General features: G+C 36.2%; 1 protein-coding gene across 3 annotated transcripts in view; it reads right to left on the bottom strand.

The window, feature by feature from the left end:
* TPR9 (Tetratricopeptide repeat (TPR)-like superfamily protein) overlaps positions 1 to 18,911 on the bottom strand; it is a 65,151-nt gene extending 46,240 nt beyond the window's left edge. For 2 of the 3 annotated variants that reach the window (XM_089149661.1, XM_089149660.1), the window contains exons 1-5: positions 18,315 to 18,909; positions 18,081 to 18,215; positions 8,888 to 8,974; positions 8,107 to 8,178; positions 3,167 to 3,377 (exon numbers count right to left, since the gene is read on the bottom strand). In XM_089149661.1, coding sequence (XP_089005787.1) covers positions 3,167 to 3,377; positions 8,107 to 8,178; positions 8,888 to 8,974; positions 18,081 to 18,215; positions 18,315 to 18,443 — 634 coding nt within the window. In that variant the 5' untranslated portion in view covers positions 18,444 to 18,909. Of the gene's footprint in view, positions 1 to 3,166; positions 3,378 to 8,106; positions 8,179 to 8,887; positions 8,975 to 18,080; positions 18,216 to 18,314 lie in introns of all 3 variants that reach the window. The other variant, XM_089149659.1, reaches the window with a different exon arrangement.
* Positions 18,912 to 26,598: the final 7,687 nt, after the last annotated feature.

Genomic DNA, 26,598 nt, shown 5'->3' with positions numbered 1-26,598 from the left:
GGCTTTTAAGAGAGCCTCAGGTGGTGGGAGACAGGCTGGGATTTTTTTCCCCCTTTTTTTTCTTTTTCTTTTTATTCTTCTTTTTTCTTTTTTCTTTTCTTTTTTTTTTTTTTTTTTTTTTTTTTTTTTTTGGGGGGGAGGGGTTGCTTGCTGCCAAGCTGCAGCAGCAGGGAAAGGGAGTGGGACGGGTTGCGCAGAACTGGGGAGGGCAAAGGAACCATGCATGGACTTGGGGAAAGGTGGGGGGTGCTGTGAATGCAGGGGAAAGGGGGGGAAAGGGCTGCAATGGGGTTGGGGATGTATCCTACGGCTTGTGATGGGTAGGGAAGAGAAGGGAAAAAGCTGGAGTTGATGTCCTTACTTGAATGCTTGAAGAACCTTGCCGGAAATTTGAATGGTGCCGAAAATTGAAGATCTTTTCTAAAATCCACCGAAGCCCCCTCAAATAGGAATCCCTGTCCTCAAACTCAATAAACTTTTCATGCAATAATCAGACTTCAAGAATTACAAAGAAACAATAGGCTATTCATGGCCTCCTAAAAGACTCTTGACACCATGTGGGAACAGACTAGGATCCCACCACATAATCTCAACCCTTGAAAAAGAATCTAAACAACTAAAGGTGCATGCTGAAAATAAAAGACTAAATAACTTAAGTCTCTATATAAGGAAGTTCAATTGAAAAGAACTCCTTTGGTCACTCAACAACCAACTATCAAAAAAAAAACTTCTAATTAAAAGATAAGAACCCTACTGAAAGATAGAAACCCTCCTAAAAGATAGGAGCCTTCTTTGTACAAGAGTCTTATCCTATCCACAACTTAACCAATTCAAACACAACTCAAATTAAGAAGTAAAACCCAAATTAAACTCAAGAAATAATTCTGGAAATAATGCCAGCAATAAAAAAAAGGGCCAAAAATACCCTAAATACCCCTACTAGGGGGTTCGGCGAGCCTATGGGGGCTTCTTGGAGCCATATAGGGGGGCCCACCTACGGTTTTGGCCAGGGGTCAAACTCGTGGTCACATCATTGAGTCTTATTCAGTAACAGGATCAAGTATGTGGATAAGATTGTGTGGATTTCTTATGCTGTCACGTAATTAGCTTAGTCTAGAAAGTCTATTTAGTTTAGTATTTTGTGTCACCGTTACTTGTTAGCCAGTAGCCTATGTAGTTTGGACTTTAGAGACTTTTCAGAAAATATATGATCCATATAAGTCAGTACGGTTAGATAACGGGATAGCTGTATAATTAGTTACAGAGTCCTAATCTCAGTTTATCCAGCTTTACATATAGGGTTGTAGACCTAAACTTGAAATTCAATTTAGTTAGTATTGAGGTTATGCCTGTCTCCATCCCAGCTCACTCCTCCATCTGCCATGACTTCTCCTTTCCCATCATCCTTGTGATCCCCTTCTTCCCCATATTTGCACCTCCACAGAGAGCAATATATTTCCTTCTATCAAAAAAGAAAACTCACCACCAGCAAATCCTCTTATGAACTTCCATTACAACTTCTAACTCTGGGGGGTTTCGGCGGCTTGGTCTGAGTTTTTAGCTCTCTTTTTTTTGGAACCAAGAAATGCTCCAGGTTCCAAATTAACCCTTAAAATTTAGTGGATTATTATTAATAAAAAGAAGTAACAGCTTACATTTAGCGTTTCAAATTTAAGAGGTGTCTACAATGGTTTGGAGGCTCTCCATGGTGAAGTGTTATCATCATTAAAGCATCCTCTCGGTGGACTAGTCACTGACTAGCATAATACAAGCACTACCAGCAAGCAAGTTTGCCTAGTTACAACTGACAACTAGTCAATGATTGGCTAGAGTAGTTAGATATGACCAGTTGACAACTTTCAATTAGGAAGGCTAAATAAATTACTACTCCCCGAAGAATCCACATGGCCGGAACATCATGCACCGGATACTCCTTTTTTAGATAATAATATTTAAACATTTGATTTATGTAGTCTTCAGAGTTTTCAAGTGGAAATAACTTTTATGACTTTCAAAAGAAGAGAGACTACCTGCAGCTGCCATTCCCCCCAAAGACAGAAACCCCATTCCCACCCCCTAAAAATGGTGACACTTGTACCAGGCTATCTTTAAGATCATGAACCATAATTCTAGGGGATATCTGCATCTTTTCCTCAATCCTAACCCCTAACAAAGTTTCTCACCCCTTAATCAAAGGGGAAAGGAAAGAATTCTTCTCAAAACAGAATGCCAATACTCTTTCTTTCGCTTCCCCCCCCCCCCCCTTTTTCTTTTTGTGTCTGTGAGTGTGTGTTGGGAGGGGGTTTGTTTTGGTCGGGGAGGGGGTGGTTTGTGAAACACTCCTATTACCATCTCTCAACAAGAAACATTTAACCAATTTTCAAACATCCCATAGCACAAATTCACCCGTTAATGCAAGCCCGGAATGCTCCGCCATGGTGGCTTTCACAGGAGAATTAGAAGAATAGGAAGAGGAAGAAGGGAAGTAGATACAACGAGAGGAAATCTCACAATCAAGTAACACAACTTATCTCTCACTTCATTCTAATCTCCACTGGGTATTACAAGCATGTACCTAAAGGGATAAAAACACAAATCCTAGTGGAAATATGAAACTCCAAAACAAAGTCCAAACTAAAAAATTAACTCATCCTAAATGGTAAAACTAAAACAATTGACATATTGAAAGTAAAAGACTAATTTAACTAATTCGTTCCCTTGTAAGGCTGGTTCTTTTTGGGGTTGGACTGAAACTCATTGGACCAGCTTATTGATACTGCATCACCCATACAAAACAGTATGTGGGTGGTACTAATGTTCCACATGTATATCTGGTCCGAGACTACTCAAACTTGTGTATAGGTACTCTACAGTAGGGAATAAGAACAAATCATAGTGAACAAATAAGGTTGTCGAGCAAAAAAGTGAACACTCGTAAACACATCAATGCTACAGTTTCACAATCTGTATCAAATATTTTAGTTGTGCATTTCAATAGTGGTGTTTTACTATTACGACATCTATTGGGGGGGGTGCACTCTTCAAAAATGCGACAGTTGTACCTGACGTGGAGATGGTATGAAACATAAACACTATACATTCCCAATCGTCCAAGCAGGAACAAAGACAAAATTCAAAACCTTACCAATAATAGAGTTTGACTTACCACAGGATCCAAAATGCTGCACGCCAGAACTCTCCTGAGAGCTGTTTGTTCCCTTAGCCATCCTGCAGTGGTCGAGAATTCTATCAATCTCACATTTTATCTGGGACTTTCCTTGTAAAGAGAGCTCCATGTTCATAGCAACATTCAGATCACGGACTGCATCTCCATAATTTGCCAAGGAAGCATTCGCCTTACCTCTCCTATACCATGCCTACAATTAAAAAAAAATGAAACTAAATTAGATAATACCAATGGTAAACTAAGAAACAGCTTACACGATCTCCAAAAAGGGACATTAATATTACTTTTTAGTAGGTTCATATATCCTTTTTACCCAACTTTACTTAACAGCTTCAGGGGTATTATTGTCATGTTGATATATTTAACTATTTGTTGTTGTATTAATGCTGACACCAAATTGTCTGTCCAGGGAAGCCAACACAAGCACAAGCTAATGACCATAATCTGTAGAATTACTTTGGCTTTCAAATTTGGCCAAAAATCATGAAATGCCATGGGACTTTCTGCAGGTACAAAGAGCATAATTATCACAGTGCCTAGCCGAACCAAGGCATTGGAGAGGATAAAAAAGTTCAAGTCAATGCCATCAAGGGACAAAACCAACCAAGGCACCTGGACACATAAGCATCACCTAGGCGTCAAAGCTTCCCAGGCTTTACCTGTAGGGCAGATCTTTGTACTTGACTGATTCCACAGTCAAAGATCTGTCTGAACCATCTGCTCTTCTTTCCCCCCTCCCCTTTCTATTTTTGTTTTTGGAAATCCTCATTTGCAAGAATCCACCCCCAGGCCTATTTCACCATTGGAATTCATCCAAAGCCTCCATACTTCACCCCTTTCATTCAATCCTAGCCACTACCCAAGAATTCCATCAACACCTAATATCCACATGTCCGATTTATTCAAGCTGCTCCCTAGACCTAGAAGAATACACACAAGGTGTTATTCACAAAGATTCTGCCCAGCTCAATCTAACACATCTGATCTTCATGCCCTGATAATATCATCCCCATACCATCCTGATAAACCATTCAAATTCAATTGCAATCTGACCCGCTGAAACGCTAGAATTCTAAAGTTTGAATTTTAGCAAGTCCGAACCCTAGTTTTTCAATTTGAATTCGGTTGTTATCGGATCCTGAAAGAACTGACCCCTAGTTGATCTTCTATCAATCATGGAGGACTACATCAGTCTCTAGGTGACCATTCACAAGGAATTTCATCCCACTGGAACCGAGGATAACCAGTGAATTTGTCATATAATGCCAACGGGAAATACCAATAAGAAAAAATAATGAACATCTTGGGTCTAGTAAGTACTAACAAGCTATTGTTGTGAGATCTCCATCGAATAGAATAATCCAAAGACATGCAACAGGGATTTATATGAGTGCATCCAGATAGCATACAAGTTATTGAAGGAAATAAGCAACATCCATGTGAATTAATCCACTAATAGTAAAATAAGTCTACACATATGAGTGCATCCCTTGAGAATTTACAGATACACGAGTGCATCTGGACATAAGTTAAGCTATTAAAGAGGAAAAAAGAGGAGGGCCCTATTATTTGTTAGGATCGATGACATCAAACTTCCACATTACTACTGTATGGCTGCTCATCTAGAAGATCTTTTGTCATTTTCTAGCAAGGACAACACAATAAGAAGGGAGCTACTAACATCTCATGATGTAATCATGAAAGTCGTCCATCCATAAGAGACCAAATGTGTTGGGAGAACTTATACATTCAGGTATTTAAAAATAAAAAATAACAGTTTGTTATTAGAGCCCAAACAATTTTAAGATAAGACAATCCCAGCCATTTATTAACTTGGGAGAACCCTTACGTTTCAGGTAAGATTGTAAAAGATTGCAAATTATAGATCCAATGTAGTACTTCACGAAGAATGACTCTACAGTACGAATGATGATAAGTTGCAGTAGGACACAAAACTGGCAACAAAATCAGCCAGTAGAACTTCACAATTTTGGACTAAACGGAAGTGGTGTCCAATGGACCTTATGCTCTAAAAATCAGCCAATTCTGATGTCTAAATGTTGAGATATGAAGATGGCTTAAAACTAGAAACCAGCCTTCAGAGTAGATGGTCACTGGAAAGATCAATGTGGTTGGTGGATGGGGAGCCAAGCACAACTGCATGGAAGGTAGAAATCTAGAAGGTATCCTTGACATGCCTAAGGTATTACCTCAAAAGGATCAAAGGGCTGCTGAGTTCTGGTGTCTCAAAGTTACAGCAGGCTCTAAGGGAGAAACAAGCCACAGGAGCTGTAAGCCCTTAGTTGGCTGTCTAATCGAGAGCAGCAGTGTTGATTGTTTATCAATGTCACAGACACAAGCAGGCCTCCACAGATGTAGCAGCAGGGCTTGGTTACAGTCATACAACACCAGGAATAGCAGGGAATCAAGCAAGAGGAGGAGAAAACAGATGGGACAGGGGTTCTATTCTCTCACCTCTTCAACCTCCAACCACCACGATGATAACTTTACAAAACAATCTCATTCACCATCATATTTGATGGAAATGTGAACTTAGAAAAGGGGGGGGGGGGAATCTTAAAATAGAAAATTTAGCCTACTTTCTAAACCTGAAATTAGAAACTAGACTGAGCCAAGCTTGCTTAACAGACAACCACAAAATATCTAAGAGAATATTACTAAGACAGAAACAAAAGTAAACTCCTAAAATCCCCCATGCATAGACAAAATTGACTCTTCTAACAAGTAACAACACCTCCACTCAATCTGGTCTTAGCCCATAGGTTTCCCCAGTAATATCCCACCCAGGTCAACTAAGGGGCTATGAAACTGTCAACATGAACAATAACTTTTAACAGTTTTTTGGCCTCTTCTTCTTCATGTATTGATCTACATCACATTAATTTGGATACAGTTGAACAGAGATTTTAGAAAGTATCTGAAATGCTGGAGATTTAGGACAACCGGAGGTGACCACCTCCAAAATGGAGATTGATATAGGGCAAAAGATAGCTTCAAACGATTTTCAGGTTGCAGCATTCCCACATAGCAATGTTCAGAGGATTTCAATGATTTTGCAATGAGATTTGCAAATAATAGCATCAAGGAGTTCAGTGATTCTCATATGAGAGTTGAGTTCACAAAAATTAAGCTATCCTGAGGTGAGGACTGCACACAGTAAAGTGGAACAGTTCAGAGGAATCTAGCAATTATAAATGAGGGCTGGAGATTGTAGTAATGATGACATCACAGAGTCCTGAGGTTAGTAGTGAAGAGGAGTCAGATACTTAGATGAGGGTTGAGAACCTTCACTTCAAGAAGTGAAAGTTGCATTTTGAAATGTTGGAAGTTTCATCTTCTTTCTCTTCCTGATCAAAATTTGTTTCTGTTTTTATTAGTACAACTTTTATGTTTCTCCAAAGGGCATCAAAAGTATTCTTTTAACCTCATTCATCAAAGGAAAAGAATTAGACTGGACGACACAAAGCATCTGTTCCAGTCTGTTGCAAAAACCACCAGAGTTTAAATATTTCCCGAACATTGTCATCTATAGACTTAAGTGCTACAAGAGTGATAACTGTCATGGTGAGCTCAGCAAAGACTAAGATCATGACATGAAGCCAGAGTCATACGCTATCCAGATTCACGGGAAAGAGTCTTAGAGAGACTCAATTTGATCATGCGGCACAAGATGCAGACCCTAGTGCATGACTGCATGTCTTCCCCCACCCACATGTACAGGTTATTACAGTGACCTGTACCACAAGATCTTACCAGATGAGGATACTGACAGCTTTGACTAGGAGATAAATGTTCTTCCTTGTCTAGCGCAGTTGCAAGCCTCAGTGTGCGGGTGGCACTGGATATGTACGCATTAGCAGTTGGGCTATTGGTGTTCCCCATCATTTCCCACAAAGAGATATAGTATCAGGTTATGTGTCAAATGGGTTTGATAAGTGTTGCTCCTAGTCATCCTCATTCCCTGCAACTCATGATGATTGGTCACAAGGTGTGGTGTCTTCTGTGGAAAGCAACTTCTCATTCCCAGGCCCCCACAACTATATTAACACAAACCAAGCAGTTATAGTGGAGGCACATTTGCATCATCTTCCCAGACTGGTGATCTACATCCAAATTCAGGGCACCTTGTCAGGCTGATGTGATGTAATTTGAACATTTCTTCTGATAGAGCATGAAATGACCACCTTTGTGATAGAACCGTACGAGCAGCCACATTCATAGCAGTAATCTTCCTAATCTTTCGAGCACACACAGAACTACAACTATCCACATGAAGTATGAGCGATGACTTTTCAGGGGCTTCTGAGCCCAATTTTGATGTGGTTGACTGAACACTTATGGAGTTAGAATGCTTGTACTATTGAACACGTACTCGGTACATTTTGACATTTAATAATGTTTAGCAGCTTTTCTCTACTTGTAAATTGTAATGCATATTTTCTTTTCAATGAATTTTTTGTGTAACATATCACATGACACATTTCAGAAAAATACATTACCAACCTAGGGTACAGAACCAAATAAACATTTTGAATGTGATTTCTATTTTTCTAACAATCTAGAGGCTCCATTGTATTCACAGTAACTACGGTCTCCATAAAATTTCGTGATCACCAAATGAGAACAGTTTCAACTAAGATTCAGTCAAAATGAGGGAATTTTTGGTTTTTGACCTTGGGCCTTGTCCAAGTGCCTCTATCAGTTAAAACTTATAACAATGTACTGCACTCCATACAAGAAGAAGAAGACCCATATCCTTTGACATATTAATATTAGGATGAAACAGAAGTAATCAATTCAAAATTTTAAAATAATAAAATTAAAAAAATAAAAATAAAAATAAAAAAAAAAGAGAGACAGAGAGACAGCGAGAGGAAAAAGAAGAAACAATGGAATACCTTTGCATAGCTAGGACAAAGTAGGAGAGCCCGAGCACAGTCCCGTATGCACTCCTTCAAAAGGCCCATTTTCTGGCAATTAAGAGAAGGAAAACATACAGAAATGGACTAAGATGATATGTTCAAATAACAGCAATGAGAAACAAAAATCAGCTTTTCTACACTACCATATGGATTCAGAAAAAAACTCAAACCAAATATACTTTTTTAGGATTTAAGGGAGATTTTTTGTGTCCGTGTGTGTTGTTTTTTCTTTTTCTTTTTATTCTTTCTTTCTTTCTTTCTTTCTTTTTTTTTTTTTGGGGGGGGGAGGGGAGAGGTTGGGGGTTCTAAATAATGCTCAAATGGTCCTTAATATGTGAATCTCTATATACCATCCAAATAAAAAAATCCAGATAAGAAGCTTTTGAGCTAACTTGGGTAACACAAATAAATAAAGTTAAATCAGTATCTGTGCTTCAATAGTAGCATCATGCTTAATCTTGAGAGAGTGCTAGGAAGCATAGTAATCTAATCTCCAGTAGCCCCCTATCCACATTTCTACACAACTAATGGAGTAAAAGGAAAGTATACCATTGTGCAACAAGGGGGAAAATAAATAGAAACCTAGTTAGGAAACTGCCTAAAAGGAAAGAATAATATAATACCAAACTTAAAATGACAACTAATCACAATAGGAATAAATCACCTCATCATGAACTCACTAACTAGTGACCAATTGTACATATGACATGGCAAAGTTACTGCCAAAGATACACAAGATTTTAGAGATCAAACTCACATGTAAAGATGAGGCTCGATTTGCATATAGCGTGGTGACCAAGCTTGTGTTCACATCATCAGCATCCATTGGTGCAAAACGTAATCCCTGCTTTTTCAAAATGAAAATGCATTTTTTTAATCATATCAACAATGTTAAATTTTAAATACAGGATACATACGGTTGATATTTTCTCACTGATGCATTCATGGATTACAGAAATCATATCTTAAAGTGAGAAGTAGGAGTTGGAGAAAAATGTTGTATGCGCATTCAAGTTGAAATTTATAACATGTAAAGAATTATGCACTGCAGCATGATATCTCCATACTTCTGAGTCTTTATTTACTTGTGTATGTTCACTTAAGTACATGAATATAAATGTAAAAAATCCCATTGCATGAGGATCGACACAACTACAGGGTCTATGAGGGGGCCTGCAACCTCCCACTCTGAAATTTATTCGTTTATTGTTTTACACTACTTTATTCTCTGATTTTAGTTCATTAACAGAAAAAGGAGGAGACACGAGGTAGAAGCATGTGAACACACTTGACACATACAAACACAATTTTATTGCATCAAATTTTCTACACCAAAACTGTATATTCATGTCCAACAAAAGGAGAATTCCAAACTTTTTAAATCCCTCTTAGCTCACCTCTTTCTCAAAATAAAAAGGTAACTTTTCAAAATGCAACTCCTAGACAACTATTAGAAGATATTTTGAGTGGACTCATCTCAAAGTTTTTCCTAAAAATATAAACTAGACTTGATAAGACATACTAAGGTCCTTATCACTTGAAACATAATTATATCTTTCAGCAACTGAACAGGAAGTGGTTTAGGAAAGGACTTTCGAATCGGATGTGCTCGCCCAGCGAGAAAGGCCCTGTTTTATCCCTCCCAACCCCCACCCCAGTGCCTAGAATTCTGACCTTATCTACCACGGTCCCATGGGCCAGGACAAGTAAGCTCAAAAAAATAATCCCATACATAATGAAATGCAACTGCATCATGGGATCTGCTGGTATCCAAAGTTTATAATCTTTTATAAATTCTTCATATGTCAATATAATGCTTCAGAAAATCCCCAAATAAGTCAAACATGTGTTGGACTGTTTGAAGAACATGGACCATTAGGTCAAAACCATGAGGAAATCCCCACACTTGATGTACAACATCTAGCCAAATCCAAGGCCCTACCCAACACTTACAATCAATTAGAACACTTTGATCATAACTTAATTTTATTGCTTATGTAGTTATGTTCCTAACTAACAGAAACTTGAAGAGACCTTGTTAACCATGCATAATACCTAGGCACTACTTAATGACACAAATAACCGTTGGGTGTACGATGTTATGTATTCCATTGCTTCTTTTTTCCTTTTCTTTTTTCTTTTCTTTTTCTTTCTTTTTTGTTTTTGTGGAGGGGGGGGGTTGGGGGGTAATTTGGGATATATAGGTATTTCGCCAATATGTGGCGTTGAGTATTTTGCCATATATTTGAGCTATATGGTTTTCTCTGTAATCTAAGAAAGGTGAGAAGCCAAGCAGCTGCAACCCATTCTCCATTGATAGTGACGCATATCTCATTTCACCATGAACTCACAGAACATTGTCAACCACAAAAATCCTCCAGAGCATATTGTGGTGGTTGTTTGCAGTTTCCACTCTTTTCTGCAGCCATTTTGGCATTCACTTTCAGCATGTAATAACATTAAAAGCAACCAAGTGAAACTATGGATCAAAATATAAATTGTACTAGTCAGATAAGCAATCCACTATGTTGATGTACTCCTTTGTTTCCCTATCTCTTCCTTCATCTAAAATTATTCCAAGGGGTATAATTAGACTATATTTTCTGATTCCCATACCAGGCACACCACAAAATCAATTCACGCCATTTGTCGCCGCCAAATTTGATGAATTAGTACAGGAATTTGATATTTGTCTTGTCATGATAGACTATTGAGAAGCTGAAAGGCAAATCATCACAATAGTGTTGGTGCAGCTGTAGACACCTCTGACGTAGTAAAACACTATAATGCTCAAGTAAGCAAATAACCGAAAACAGGATAAGCTATAAGCTAAAGGAAGGCAGTTAGGTTTGCTTCAAGAGGCTATAGCATAGCGCAAGCAAGCTTTTTCTCAACCCCACCTCAAAAAAACAAATATATATATTTGGGCCCATATTCATTCAGGATATTTAGTTAGAGTCATTTACCTTACCATTGTGGGAGTAGTTAAGGTTAAGGTTTTATGTTATAAATAACACCTTAGGTCTCCGTAGCCATTACACACAATTTTTGGGCTTGAGTTTGTTCCACACAAATTCAAGCAAAGGATTCCAAAGAGTAAAAGGCTCCGGAAGATTCAAGGAAATGAAAGTGAAGCAAATCTAAAAGAAAGAACATTAAAGGTATTTATTCAGCTACGCTTCCATTATTGATTGTATATATTGCATATGCTTCAATTATTATAGGAATTATATTATTAATTTGATCCAACAATTGGCATCAGAGCTAGCTTCTATAATAATTAACTCTTTTTTTTTTTTTATGATTGATGATTGATCTCTATTACTAAACCTTTTTAAAACCATGTTTCTTTCGATATTAGTTAATGGATCTATTACCGTAATATGCAAGGAAGTTTTCTTCTTCGAATTTCGTGCATGAACAGTCAAATCAATCTCAAATTTTCTTTCTTTTTGAGTTTTTTTATTTATTTTTAATGAAAATTCTTCTTTGAATTTCATGCATGAATAGTCAATCAATCTCAAAATTTCTTTTCTTTTGAATCTTTTTATTTTTATTTTTATTTTTATTTTTATTTTTTAATGGAAGTTCTTCTTCTTTGAACTTCGTGCATGAACAATCAAATCAATCTCAAAATTTCTTTTCTTTTTGAGTTTTTTTAATATTTTCTAATGGAAGATCTTATTCTTAGATTTTCTTGCATAAAACATCAATTCAATCATATTCAAAACGTCAAATCAATTTCAAAAGTTTCTTCTCTTTTAAATTTGTTTTTTACTAGTCAAATCAGAGATATTTCTTTTAGTATTTTAATGCTAGTAACCTCCTTTTCCTTAAAAGACGGAAAGTTTTTTTGTTTTATTATACTTCAAATGTCAAATCGATCATTCTAAAAGGTGAATATAAACTTCCTTTCTAAAGGCATGTTTCCCTTCTAGAATAATAAAAAAAAAGGGAAAATCCATCGGATATTGCTGGAAACCACAGGGCTTTTGCCGAAATCCCATAGGATCATCCACTAAAAATTGTCGGAAAACCGCCGGAGAATCTGCCGGAACTATTGTGACCGACCAAAAAAAAAAGAGTTAAAAAAAAAATTTGTTGAAATTTTCATTTCTGAAATAGAAACACATTTGTTTCACTTTATTTATTATTTATGCTTTTTTAAATTTTTATTTATGAAATAGAAACATGTTTGCTTTGCTTTTTTTATTATTTCTGTTTTATAAAAACAGAATTTTTCTAGAATGAAATTGGTCCAAAAATATTTCCAAAGTTTGTTTTGTGCCACCAAAAATGCTTTTGTAAATTGTTTTTGCTATAGAAATGTTTCTATAATATAAAATCCAGCAAAAACTATTATTGCATACTTATTTTGTCATATAAAAGAATCCCACCATATATTATGATAAAATTATATAAAACCCACTAAAGTGGAATAATATAATTTTTTATCTTGATAATTTATAATCCAAAGTATATAATTATTGCAGCAAATTGATGGTGTTCACCCAAAGGTGTCATCATCAAAATATAATAATGCAAATGATTTAGGGATTATGATGACTTAGAAGTAGCCTTAACCCAAAGGTGATGGCACCTTCAAAGTCAAATATCTTGCAATAATTGCAAATTATAAGGGGACTAGTGCATTCTTAACCCAAATGTTGAAATATAGTAACAGTCGATAACTCTTACTAGTTTGATGGTAATTATTCTTCTTTGGCATTGTATATTTTTGTCATTATTATTCAATGCATGCCTAAGATTGGTGTTTTGATAATATGTATGTGTCATTTACAGTATCATTAATGATGTCTTCTGTCTCTGTTTTCTCCGACATCCCAAAACTCATTGGGATAATTTCAAAGGGTGGGAACAGAATTTGGAAGTCTACTTATGTCTAAGAAAATGGAATATATGCCTTATAGACCCTAAGCCTATTGAAGCTGAAAATCCCACTACATCACAGAAAAATGAACTGAACAATTGGAATAAGGCAAAAGAGAAAGCTTTAAAAGTAATGAAGTCAGTTATCCCTAAAAGTACTAGGAATAGTGTAAGGCAAAAGGATACTGCTAAAGAATATTTAAAGACTATCAAGGCCAAGTTTGACTCTTCCAAGAAGGCACAGTCGGGAGATTTGATATCTACCCTCACCACTACCAAGTTCACTAGGGACGGAAATTTCATAGATCATATTCTAGGTTAGATCTCTCTAGGCAATCAAATCAAATGCCAGGAAATAAATTTCGATGATGAATTTCTGGTGGACATCATCTTGGATTTTCTCCCTCAGCCTAATAATCATCTAAAGTCCACCTATAATGTCTTATCCGATCACAAATGGAGCTTAAATCAAGTGGTTACTATAGTAACTCAAGAGCAGAATAACCTTAATAGGTACAAAGTTGAGACTGTCAATCTTATCTATAAGAAGGTTCTTTCCACTAAGACCAACAAGCAATTTTTCAACCTAAAAGAAAAGGATTTCAAGGGAGCAAACTTACAGAAGAAGGATAATGAGTTCACCTGTCACTAGTGCAAGAAACAGGGTCATTTGAAGAAGGATTGTTTCAAGAAGAAGGCTTATCTAAAGAAGAGAAAATTTGGTATAAAATTTTCACTAGTCTGTTTTGAATCTTGCTTAGGCTTATCTTAAAAAGGGAAAACTATTTTTCACTAGGCTTATCTAAAGAAGGGAAAACTATTAATAGTTTTGATTTTTGAATTCTGCAAAATTTATTTTATTGAAAGATGTAGTTTGCACTCCCACTATGAGAAGGATTCTTATTTTTGTAGCCAAATTGGGTCAAGACGGCTTTTCTATCAATTTAATGGCAATTGATTTTCTATTTTAAAAGATTCAGTAGTTCATGGTTCTGGCTGTAAAATAGGTGATATGTATAGACTTGATTGCGAAGAATCTTTGGTGATGAATGTTGGAATCAAGAGGATGTTAGATACTGGAAATTCAGCAACTCTTTAACATAGAAGGTTAGGTCACATTGCAAAAGAAGATTGATAGACTAGTGAAACAAAGGATACTAGACATTCCTGATACAAATGAATTAGGAGCCTGTATTGACCGCACCAAGGGCAAGATGACCATTAGTAGAAAGAAAGATGTTATTCGTAGTGCAACAGTGTTAGATTTGATTCATACTAATATCTGTGATCCTTTTCCCGTACCCACTCTAAGCAGCATGCACTATTTCTTAACTTTTATAGATGATTGGCTAAGATATGGGTAAATTAACCTTCTTCCTGAAAAGTTAAGTGTTGTGAACTCCTTTAAAATTTTCAAAGCTGAGTAAAACTCTTCCACTCGAGGAAAATTAAAGTTGTCAGATCTGATAGGGGTGGAGAAACTATGGGAGTGGAGAGGTTGAACAACAACTAGGACCCTTTGCCCATTTCTTCAACAACATTGGAATAATTCATCAATATTGTATTATAATTATTCTATGTTAGGGTGTATTATAATTATTCTATGTTAGGGTGTCCTCAACAAAATGGTGTTGCAGAAAGGAGAAACAAAACTATAAAGGACATGGCAAGATCCATGATAAGCAACTTGCTTTACTAGAGTCATTATAGGGTGAGGCACTCAAGACTATTGCTTATGTTTTGAATAGGATCCCAAATAAAGCAGTATGTAAGACCCTATACAAACTCTGGATTGGCAAAAAGCCAAGCCTCTGACACTTGCGAGTTTGGGGTTGTCAAGCAAAAGCCAAAATTTTCAATTCTCATCAAATGGTCTGGGATCCAGGGACTGTGAACTGTCATTTTGTAGGGTACCCTGAAAGATCGAAAGGTTACAGATTCTATTGTCCTGGTTCTGGAAGGATTATTATTGAAACCATCCATGTTAAATTCTTCAAGTCTTGTGGTGATCCTTCCAATCCACGAAATCTTGTTTTGACGAGCTAATCATTGTTCCTACTTCAACCCCTATTGCATCTCTATCACCACCTTTTGAATACATAACTTGTGAATCCCCTCCAACTATGAAGGAGATTTATCTTAAGGCTGAGATAGCTGAAGAAGTGGAGGCAAATGTAGTAGTTCCTGCAGCCAAACCACTTAGAAGGTCCATCAGGCAAGTACCTCATCCTATGCTCCTTAGCCCTATGTTGTCATCTAGTTGTTCTCCTTATGCTTTCTTGCTTATTATTTTTTCAAGGCTCGCAAAACTCTATTATGTTCAAATTATCTAATCTACCTGAATGAACACGAGTATGATATAGGAGGGGAAGAGGACACACTCAATTTCTAACAAGTAATAAATCATTGTAAAGCAAACAAATGGGTGAAAGCAATGAAAGAGAAATTGAAGTCCATTAGTCATAATGGTGTGTGGAAGCTTATAGAATTACCATAGGGTTGTAAACCTATTGCTTGCAAATGGGTATTTAAGACCAAAACTGACTCACAAGGCAGAGTGGAGCAGTACAAGAGGTTGGTAGCAAAGGGATTTACACAGTGAGAAGGAGTTGACTACAATGAAACCTTCTCACCTGTTTCTTTACAAGATTCCTTTAGAGTCATTATAGCCACTATCGCTCATTATAATTTAGAGTTGCACCAAATGGATCTAAAAACAGCCTTTTTGAATGGTGATCTTACAGAACAAGTTTTTATGAAGCAACCAATAGGTTTTAAGGAGAGCGCAAAGAATATTTAGTCTGCAAGTTGAGGAAGTTTATCTATGGCTTAAAACAAGCTTCTAGCAATGGTATCTGAAGTTTGATCAAGTAATTGCATCCTTTCGCTTCACAGAGAATCCATTGATCAATATATCTACCTACATATCAACAGAGGCAATTTCATCATTTTGGTGCTACATGAAGATGATATCCTTTTGGTGCTACATGTAGATAATATCCATTTGGCGCTACATGTAGATAATATCCTTTTGGCAAGTAGTAGCACGAACTTACTTTATGAAACAAAAAAGTTTCTGTCAGAAAATTTTGAAATGAAAGACATGGGTGAAGCAAAGTATGTCCTTAGTATCGAGATCAGTCAAGATAGGGATCGAAAACTTCTTGGATTGTCTCAACGGGCCGATACTAATAAGGCTCTTAAGAGATTTAGTATGTCGAAGTGCTCAGGAGGTGATGCACCCATTAGCAAAGGGGACAAACTAAATAAGGGGAAATGCCCAAAAGAATGACTTGGAAATGACACAAATGAATGATAAGCCCGATCCTTCTACAGTAGGGAGCTTGATGTGTGCACAAGTATGTACTCGTCCAGATATTGTTTTTGTAGTTAGCATACTTGAAAGGTTTCAGTCTAATGTTGGTGTGGCTCACTGGACAACAGCAAAAAAGGTCATGCCATATTTGCAGAGATCAACAAACTTCGAGCTTATTTACAGTGCCAGTGAGAGGCTAGAGGTGATAAGGTATTCTAACTCAAACTTCGGTGGTTGCACTGACGATCTAAAGTCCACTTCAGGATATTTTTTTTATGGGAGGTGGAGTTGTTTCATAGAAGAGTGCAAAACAAACTATACTAATATCTTCCACCATACAAGCAGAATTTGTGGCACTTTATGAGGCAATAAAATAAGTTGTATAGCTCAGAAATTTGATTACCAAGCTCAAGGTAGTTGATTCAGTTTTAAGGCCTTTCAAAATATGGTGTGAAAACAATTATGCTATGTTCTTTTCAAAGAACAATAAGAGATCTGGGAACTCTAAGCATATTGATATCAAGTATCTACTTGTGAAGGAGAAGATCATTGCCGAAGAAATTGATATTCAACATATTTCTATTGATAAGATGTTAGCAAATCCACTTACTAAGGCATTGTCAATAGGAGTTTTTAAGAATCATCTAGTGGGAGTTATTGTTCATTTTGATTCAATTTTTTTAACTTCATTGTGAAATTTATTCATTAATAAGATGGTTCTTTTGTTTTCATCTTGTGTCAATAATTAAAGAAAATAGTTTACATTTACTACAATTATTGTCATATGAAAATAACAGTATTTAGCCAATGTTTTGATTTATAGCAGTATTTAACCTAAATCTTAGTTGGCAGCCAAGTTCAGGTATTAACATTAGATCGACCATGGCAAGTTGCCAAATTATAATTAATATCTATACCTGTGAGGTAATTCAAGGTAGATTGATCATTAATCAAAAAAGGACCCACAAGAGAGAATGTTTTGTGATCACATAAGGTTTGCATTCTTTACCTTTTGTATGTACCTCAAATGTTCATACCAACGAGTTGTTAATATCTGTAATGGCATTGTTTGTTGGTTGAATCATAATTTCTAAGTGACGAAGGATTATGGAAGTTATGGCCAAATACTTAAGTAAAGGTACTCGTGTTAGTGTAACCCAAGTGAGAGATTGTTGGGTTGTCGGTTTAACTAACACTGGTCCATTATTTGAGCTCATATTCATTCAGGATATTTAGTCAAGGGGCATTACTCACCTTACAATTATGGGAATGGTTAAGTTTAGGCTTTTATGATATACATAACATCTTGGGTCCTCGTAGCCGTTACACGCAATATTTGGGTTTGAGTTTGGTCCACACAAATTCAAGCGAAGGATTGCAAAGAGTAAAAACTCACGAAGATTCAAAGAAAGAAAGTGAGACGAATCTATAAGAAATAACATTAAAGGTTTCATTCATCTACGCTTCCATTATTGATTGTATACATTGCATATGCTTTAGTTATTATACGAATAATATTATTTATTTGATCCAACATATATATATTCACAAAAATCTCTAGAGATCATTACAAACAGCTTCAGCAATGGCAATCTTTTGATAACTCTCCCCATGGTTTAGCGGGAAACAGAAATGAAATTGTGAGCATTCCAAAAAATATCTAATGAAAGAAAATGGAAACAGAGGAACCATCGCTGCATATGACTACTACATTGAGGGAGAAAGATGAAAACAGGACCAATACCTGCGTGTAAAAACTCAAAGCTTTGACGTAATCTCCACTAGAAAAACACTCGTTGCCTTTCTGTTTGTAACTTAACGCAGTTTCCGTGTTCTTACGACAGATAGCCATTTCTGGGTCCGTTAGGTCTTGCATGACCTGGGGAAAGTAATAGAAGTTTAATTCGCCAAATTATAAAGGAAACGAAACTTCTGTATATATAAATAAGCAGAGAAGTTACTTGAGAGGAAACCTTACGTTCTGAAACAATGGCAGATGAAGAAAAAAATCCAATAGAGAAGAACATGTTGAGGGAAGATCCTCGGTAGTGCTTTCGAAGATCATTCGCTTGAGGTTCGTAGGAATCACACGTTTCAGCTCTTCCATTTCGTAGCCAGTAGCAGAACCCAACAGCTTCTCGCACTTCGTCAGTGAACAATACAGTCACCTGCCATTTTCGCACCGCCTCCCACCCCGGGTGTTGGGAGTAAACGCCGATTATCAAACAAGGAAGACACGTGTTGCGGTAGTTTAAGTTCCCATCTGGCCCGGATTGCTTGAACCTGCGCTCGAGCTTGGGCAAGTTCGCGGCTCAAGATTTAAACTCTAGGGGTTAAGGGTTTTATTTTTTTTAATCTGAGCTTGAAAGGTTTGTGGTATCGTGAGAAGGGGAGAAAGATCCAAATAAAATGATCCAAGAGTAAGACCTGGAACCATATTAACTATTTTATCTATCTCTTTCTATTTCAAACCCTGCATCGCCTCTACCCGCATGGCCGCATCTCTCACTCTTAACACTGCCGCGGCCACATTCTACCCCACCGGCAACCAGGCATAAAAGGAGTCGAACATTCCATACACGTTTGAAAGCAAGGAAAAGACAGAAAGTTCAAATGGTTTAACCATACCGAGTCTATTATTTAGACCGGGTTAACCATTCGTTGAAAAATAAACAACTAAAAATTCAACGGCTAAAATTTTAACTATTGACATGTGGCGGCCATCAAGAGAGACCGCTGGGTTTTGGGCCGCAGGAAATTAGAACCCTATTCGGGCCCCCTCGATTACATTTTCAAGTTGGAGCTTTGTCGTTCGCAAAGTCGAACTGAGAAGTCTAGATCTTACCAATCTACCAACCTTATGTTAACAATCATAGGGATAAATAGCAATGTTTATTACCAAAAAAAAAAAGATAAATAGCCAATGATATATATTCTTATCAAGATCAATGCCCGCTTGTTAGGATTGTGGTCAAAATATTGGTTTATGGGAGAAGTATATTTTCAAATTCCATCGTCAGCTCATAAAGCTACAACAGGGTCTGGTTATCTTATCACTTTTAGAACCCTTGCCTTACACTAAATGCTCATAGCATAGCTGAAACAGGGTTGAAAGGACAACAGATAAAAAGTATGTAAGATTTTTTTATTTTAACTGGATATTTTGGTTGCTTTATTTATTTCAAGGGTTCACGTAGAATGATCCCAATAGATGGTTAAGAACGGCTTGTGGAATATACACCCCCATAAAAGATCAAACAGCTACCACCAAAGAAATGGCCAGTGTGCGGTGTAAAGAATTAACTGAAACCTATTAGTTATGTCCTTGACTAGAGTTAACCTCAAGTCAAGTTAAACCATCCTCATCCATTAAATGTTTTAATCGATACCCCCTAGTCTGACAATTTTCACTGTTCCCTTTACTCCTTTTTGCTTCTTTTTCTCTTCCTTAATTGCATGATCATCAAGTTTTACAGGGCTACATCCTTCCTGCACATTTTTTCAACTTCTTCTTGCGAATCAGGACTAGGTGTCTAGCTGGTTGCAGGGAACAAGCAGTTGTTCTTCATGTGTCTTATGGTCTCAACAGCATTGTGCTTTCCAGCTTCAATTGGTCTTTGTATTGCTTTCTTGCTCTGGTGTTGGGCTTCCTTGTTGGCTCTCGTTGTGTCTCTCTGTCTTCTCTACTATCTTCTTCTTCTCCGTATCTCTGTCTTTTCTTGTGAAGGTTCATTTTTTCTTGATTCTCTACGGCAGTTCCATCCCATTTCTCTCCTCCTCCTCCTTCTCTTCCTAGTTTGCTTGGTCCAGATCCGTCATAGATCACAAAAAAAATAAAAAATTATCTACCTCTATGTTTCCATTATTAAATCTTATTCTATAAAATACCCCTTGTCAACGCTTCTCATTCCTACATACGTCTCCACATCCAACTACCTCCACAATTCATCTTGCCACCAACTTCAACCCCCACCCTTCCCTTTTTCCTTCATTGCTAGCACCATTTCATATTCCTGCACTAGCATTGTTTATTGGTCCAAAATATCACTTTGACCATTTACCAAATAAAAACAACTTACTTTGATTATTCTTGTTTGTTACTCTTATGTTTTTTTTGTTTTTTTGTTTTTCTTTTTAAATATATGTGAGGCTTAGGCTCAACCTCCTTTAGGTACCAACATGGTTAGGTGAGAAATCATGGGTTCTTAACTAACATACAAAGCAAAAATGCAACCGACTTATTACAACCACTATTTAATATAATGTAAGAGTCCAAAGTCAATACATTTTAGACCTCAAATGCATTATTTAAACAAAAAAATTATAGCACTACCAAAAAAAAAAGTTATAGTGATGCTTCTAAAATAATATGATCTCAGTGGTTTACACGAGTTTTAATTAATGAACAAATTTTTGGATGACAAAAAAGATATTGTAAAATGATTGCAAGGGAAAGAAAGATGTTTTCTTGCACTCCATTGTCAAAAACATTAAAGAAGACACTATGTTTTATCCAAAATTTTCAGAGATGTCCTTAGATAATTGGTAAAAGTATAAACACCCCAAAACTATGTGGAATTGACAATTGCTCCATTTTATATTAGAACTGATAAATAATTAAATGAAAACAATGAATATATCCTAGTTATATTATTATATATCTTATCTTATGTTGTATTATAAATGACGAATGAATGAGGAAGATGGAACTCATAGAGGAAGATAGAAGATGAAATTTAGGTTTATATTTTATTATGGGCAACATTGAAAAGTTACAAGAGATTAAGGGCAATATAGGAATTATGAAATCATCTAACATGCTTTAACTGAATTTGCTACTGAAGTGTACAATTGTGCAAATTTAAAAGACATTTGGGGTGTACTTGCCAATTTGAAATAGTTTCGGTTGTCTATACTTTCCACCAATTATCTTATGATGTCTCTAAAATTCCCAACCCCCCACCCCACGAAAAAGAAAACAAGGAAGAAGAAACAAACTCTAATACTACGATATTTGAAAACAAAGTCTAATGTTGGAAAATGGGTTTATCAAGATCAGCACAACAAAAACCTAATACTATGGTGTGCTTGCCCTAGTAATGTCGATGACTAATTCAAATCGCTTAAACAACCACACAGTGGTGTCAACAGTTCAATTTGGACTTAGCGGTTTGAGGCTGAAAACACCAATGCTCAAACACGGACCATTTGCAAAATAGCGGTTTGGATTCAGATTAAATTCGTTTTGAAACCATTACCAACCTGATACCAAATGGTTATAGCCCATTTTAATTTAAAAAACTCTATATGCCTTGATCTTGCTTCTTGGGCTTAAGGCATAAACCAACCACTCTCTTTAACTTATTCAAATAGCAAAATAAACTCATAATCTATTCAAATAAATAAAAATAACACATAAGATGTCAGTGTATAAACGTACAAAAACTTTCATTTTCATTGAAAAATAATTATCATTAATTTGGGAGGGGGGAATGAAAAATGTGAAAATGAAACGTGTGTGTTTTAACATCAAAAATATTCAAAATGAAGTCCACACCTCCCAAAGAATGGGCAACAATAAAAAGTCAAACACTAAAAGATTATTAAAAAGTGAGTATGATCTAGCTGAGGTCTAGGTGACTAAGAAAACAACAACACGACCTATTTGTAAGACACAACGGAATGTTCCCATATATGATCATAAATATTTGTTTCAATGATAGCTAACACGATAGTCAATAACACTTTGTTTACATATTTATCTCATAGCTTTTGTCCACCCACCTAGTTCCAGACATGCCTGAATACCCGTGGGGTGATACATTATAGGATCTAGGTCCACGGCCAATCCATAACCACAAAACACGATATTGCATAATCCAAGAGCAAAAAAATAAAATATAGCATATCTCGGAGTTATTACAATCATCCTTATGATAATAATCAAAGTTAATCAAAGGGGAAAATAAGAAAAGAAAAAAAGAGAGTTATTACAATGGAAGCCTAAGTATTGTTATCAAAGTCTAAGAGTTTAAATAGCGCTCTTGCTTATCAAATAAATAGAGAATGTAACTAATCGTGACTAAAGCAACTACTTTCTCAAATGATATTTCCAAATGCCAAAGCCGCAAAATGGTTTGACTCCATATGCACAGTCCAAGCAGGGACACAACTCCCCATATACCGCGATGTCCTCTCTCGACGGTACCTCGTAAGACTCCGCCACAAGTATATGGGGTCTTCATAACCTGCAACAAAATCTAAGAGAAAATACATATAAATGAATGAGTTTCACATAACTCAGTGAAATCAACATAATCGTACATTGTCTATCTGTCACACACATTGATAAACAACATATAAATATATGATGAGATAATGAATGGATGTGCAATTATGTTCCTAGACTTTAACAAATGTAGTCTATATGGCATACACGCATTAAGCCTCCTCTAGGCAGTCTTGTCACTTTCCCTCACAACATTTAAGCCATTTTTAGGAACTCGCGGCAATGGGTTTAGGTCACATCACACCACACCGTGGCTGGGGGTTAGGTCACCACTCTCTCACCGACACCATTTGGTCTGAGAACTGGCGCGTGTCTAGGATAAGTCTAGTCCAAATGCAAGGTCAACTACGTCTCGTGCTTCATATGGTACGGATACATTTTATCATGCCTAGTGCTCTTTTAGTCCAGTATCCTTCTCCACCTAGGAATGCTATTCCCCACGGCACCCAAGCCGTCTTTTGGACTACCATTCCTTAACTTTATAGTCATCCACATATGTTGGGGTGGATACCTCTTATTTCTTTTCATGACACTCAAGTTGTCTTTTGGACGCCCCGTGAGCCCAACCCTAACATATGCAACCCGACCAGTGCATGATAATAGTGGGCCTGTGTGATGCTCACAGGACCCAATCACTACCATTACGGGTCATTCGGCTTCAATACCCCTGTCGAAAGAGTAGTAACACTCATCAAAGTTTACTAGCCAATACATTTGGACACCTACTAACCATGCACTTAATGAGTCTAAGTGGATGCATAGGCACTGTAGGTAATGGTTGAACCCACTACCCCGAGTTGGCATAGACATATATATAGATATTACTCTACCACCAAATTTTCAATCTCGTCATATTCACAATTATCATCTGAATGAATTAAATAGTAAAATAAACATAAACATCAAATTGCATTTTATCTGTGCAAAGTCTCACGCAATTTATAATAATATATTTGACATTTGTAATAACAAGAAATAGAATTAAGTCAAATGCACGATACATGATAATATATTCCTCATATGTCAATGACAGAATAGTCTTAAAGAATCCAAGAAATCCACAATCAATGATGCTATCAAGTTACAAGAACCGAAGAAAGCATGGAAATTAAATTAAGTTTAAATTGGGAATCAAAATAGGCATCAAACGAACCCAACTTGAGCTTCGGGATAGGGGCCAGAAAGTCAAGCTTACTAGGGCCGGTCGACCGCCCCCTGTCTATGACCAAAATGCCCTACTTCAAGCTCATTTTGAAATCAAATCAATTAGAGGATTTTGGGGATTTCAATGGGATAGTAGTATTGCCCTAAAAATACATTTCAGTCATCCCAACTAGTCCCAAATCAAGAGCCTCCAATTTGGTTATCAAGGTGTGGCCCATGGGCATCTCAGAGAGAGTCGATCGGTCTCAGATGGGTGGAATGAAACCAACTAACACTCAAAGAGGTTGGGAAACACAATGGGGAATAAAAATAAACATTCAATTCATGCCAACTACCACCATTCCCATCATTATTGCAAACAACCACAATTAATACCATGAAATAATGGTAGAAAATAGGGGTTTATAGGTCTTCTTACCTCAACACGTGATTATCTCCATAATTCATGCTTCGGCATCGCCTCACATGCAATGATTCCTCCCAACTATAAGCTCTTCTCCTATCACAAGCTCTCACCCTCCAAGTAACATAAATAATTCATTTATAAGGTTAAAAAGCAATAAAATAGGGTTTTAAAGTCTGAAAACCCGAAACTGCCATTTTTGGGTGCGGGCGGTCAGTCAAATTGATCACCCGCCCCTATACTTTTACATGCAAATGTCACTTTGAACGGGCTTCAGATGGTGGGTTCCTCTAAACATTTATGAATCAATTGTATATTTTACCTTGCCATTAGAGTCATATGGCATAAGTTTTAATGCATGCCAAAATCTCCCTTTCATGCATTCGGGACTGATTTTCTATCCTCTCTTGAAATAAATTAGGGTGGTTAGGTCTTTTTCTAGTTCATTGAAGTCTATATGTTTAATTTTCAAACTCTCAAGCTCAACTTTAATGGTCCCAAGTTGCCTTTTACTAGCACTTTGAGTTTTCAAACTTGAAATGATGGGTTATCGGATTAGGATTTTAGGGGATTTTACAGCTTTAGAGATAAAGGGTATTCATGCCAACAGAAAGGAGAAACTAAGAAATGGGAGGTGTAATAAAGACCAGTGTAATTGTAACTGTTTGGTCTAACAGGACACTAATGGGTTGGACAAAACTAACACAATAAATGTTTTTATTTAATTTTTATCTCCTAGTACCCCGTCGAATAAGCCTTGGTTTGGTTTGGTTCGACCCGTAATGGGTCAATTTTGTTGGATCTAAAAATGAAAACTCTTACCACCACATTATAATGCGCCTATGTTGTTATATAGAGCGAAACTCTATTGATGACTATTTTAGTGAATCACATGTCAAAAATGTATTCATCGGGAGAAGGTTGAATAAGTTGGTTAACATGTCATTGGATCTCAATGCAATACTCCAGGTTGCTTAAACCATAACGTTATACTTAAGAGGTCATGAGCAAAAATCTCATGTAAATGCTTATATACCCATGAGGTGTAAATCATAGTAGAAATCTATTATTCACTTTTAGTTTTAGGGAGCATTGACATGACTTGAAACATAATCGAATATGGCAATATCTATATCAAACTTGCTAAATTTCAATCATGTTTGGGTAGGGATGGGGTCAAGATTCAATGTTAGAGATGACTACAACGACCTTTATACACATTGGCTTTATCCTTACAAGTTTTATCCAATTGGGGGGGGGGGACACTGACATTTCACACTAGAGGTTACCCAAAAAAAGAAAGAAGATATTTCACACTGGAAATAGGGCTAGATGACCATTCATTTCCCCCCCTTAAGGGGCCAAAAGGGCATCTAGACCTAAAAGAAAATTCGGGGGGGGGGGGGAGCTATGCTATTGAATTTAGATTATTATTCGATTAACTTCAAGTATTACATGATTCGATTTTTTTTTGGGGCAAAAAATAAACAGCTTTGATATTCGATTCATGATATACACTAATTTCATAGGCTATAGTTATATTATAAATGGTGGTACCTGATGTCATGTCGGATGCTTCATGTGCAATGATTAGAATGTAGTTTGACTCCATTATGGATTTTAGTTATCATGTTGGATAGAGAGCTAATTACTAAATTAGCTACTAATGAAGCCATTTATTATTAAAAAAGTCCTCATTTGGTATAAATCTAAAACAAAGTGTTGGGTGGAAGAACTTAAAGTAATTATAGAATGATGATACAATATGGTGATGTTTTTTGATGGAAGAGTCAAGAGTACCATACCTAGCCCAAGAAATTGAATTGGTTGCACATGAGCTCTCGATACTATCATACCATATTTCATATTATTAATATTAATATTGTTACAAAAATTTAAACTCAAAAAATATTCTAACGAAAAGAGAAAAAGAAAAAAAAAAATCCTACATTTTTATTACCTAAAATACCTTTAACATTATTATTAATTTTCTTATTTATAACTTCTACACTTCTTACTAAACTTTAATACTTATTTCCCTAGTATTTGTTATCATAGATTGCATCTAGATAAATACTTATTACAATAGTTGTATTATTTTATTAATAAAATTTGTTTTAAAAAAGTTAATAAACTTATTATTTATTATTTGTAGATTCAATAATTAAAGTAGACCTAATAGTTAATATATAAATATCATAGATTTAAAATAGAATTTATGCTATTAAAAAAAAAAAAAAAAGACAGAATTTTTTTTTTTTGGTTGAAAAGATAGAATTTACTTGAGTTTGTTATTGGGCAATATATAATGTATTAAACTATTTTAGATATTTCATATTTGAATTTTTTACGTATAAGGTATAACTAGGATTATTATATAGGTGATTCCTTCTACAGTTGAAACTC

Source organism: Hakea prostrata, chromosome 3, assembly GCF_041222555.1.
Source record: "Hakea prostrata isolate BN-2017 chromosome 3, UWA_Hpros_2, whole genome shotgun sequence".
NCBI lineage: Eukaryota > Viridiplantae > Streptophyta > Magnoliopsida > Proteales > Proteaceae > Hakea > Hakea prostrata.
This window is presented reverse-complemented; position numbering and strand designations above follow the sequence as displayed.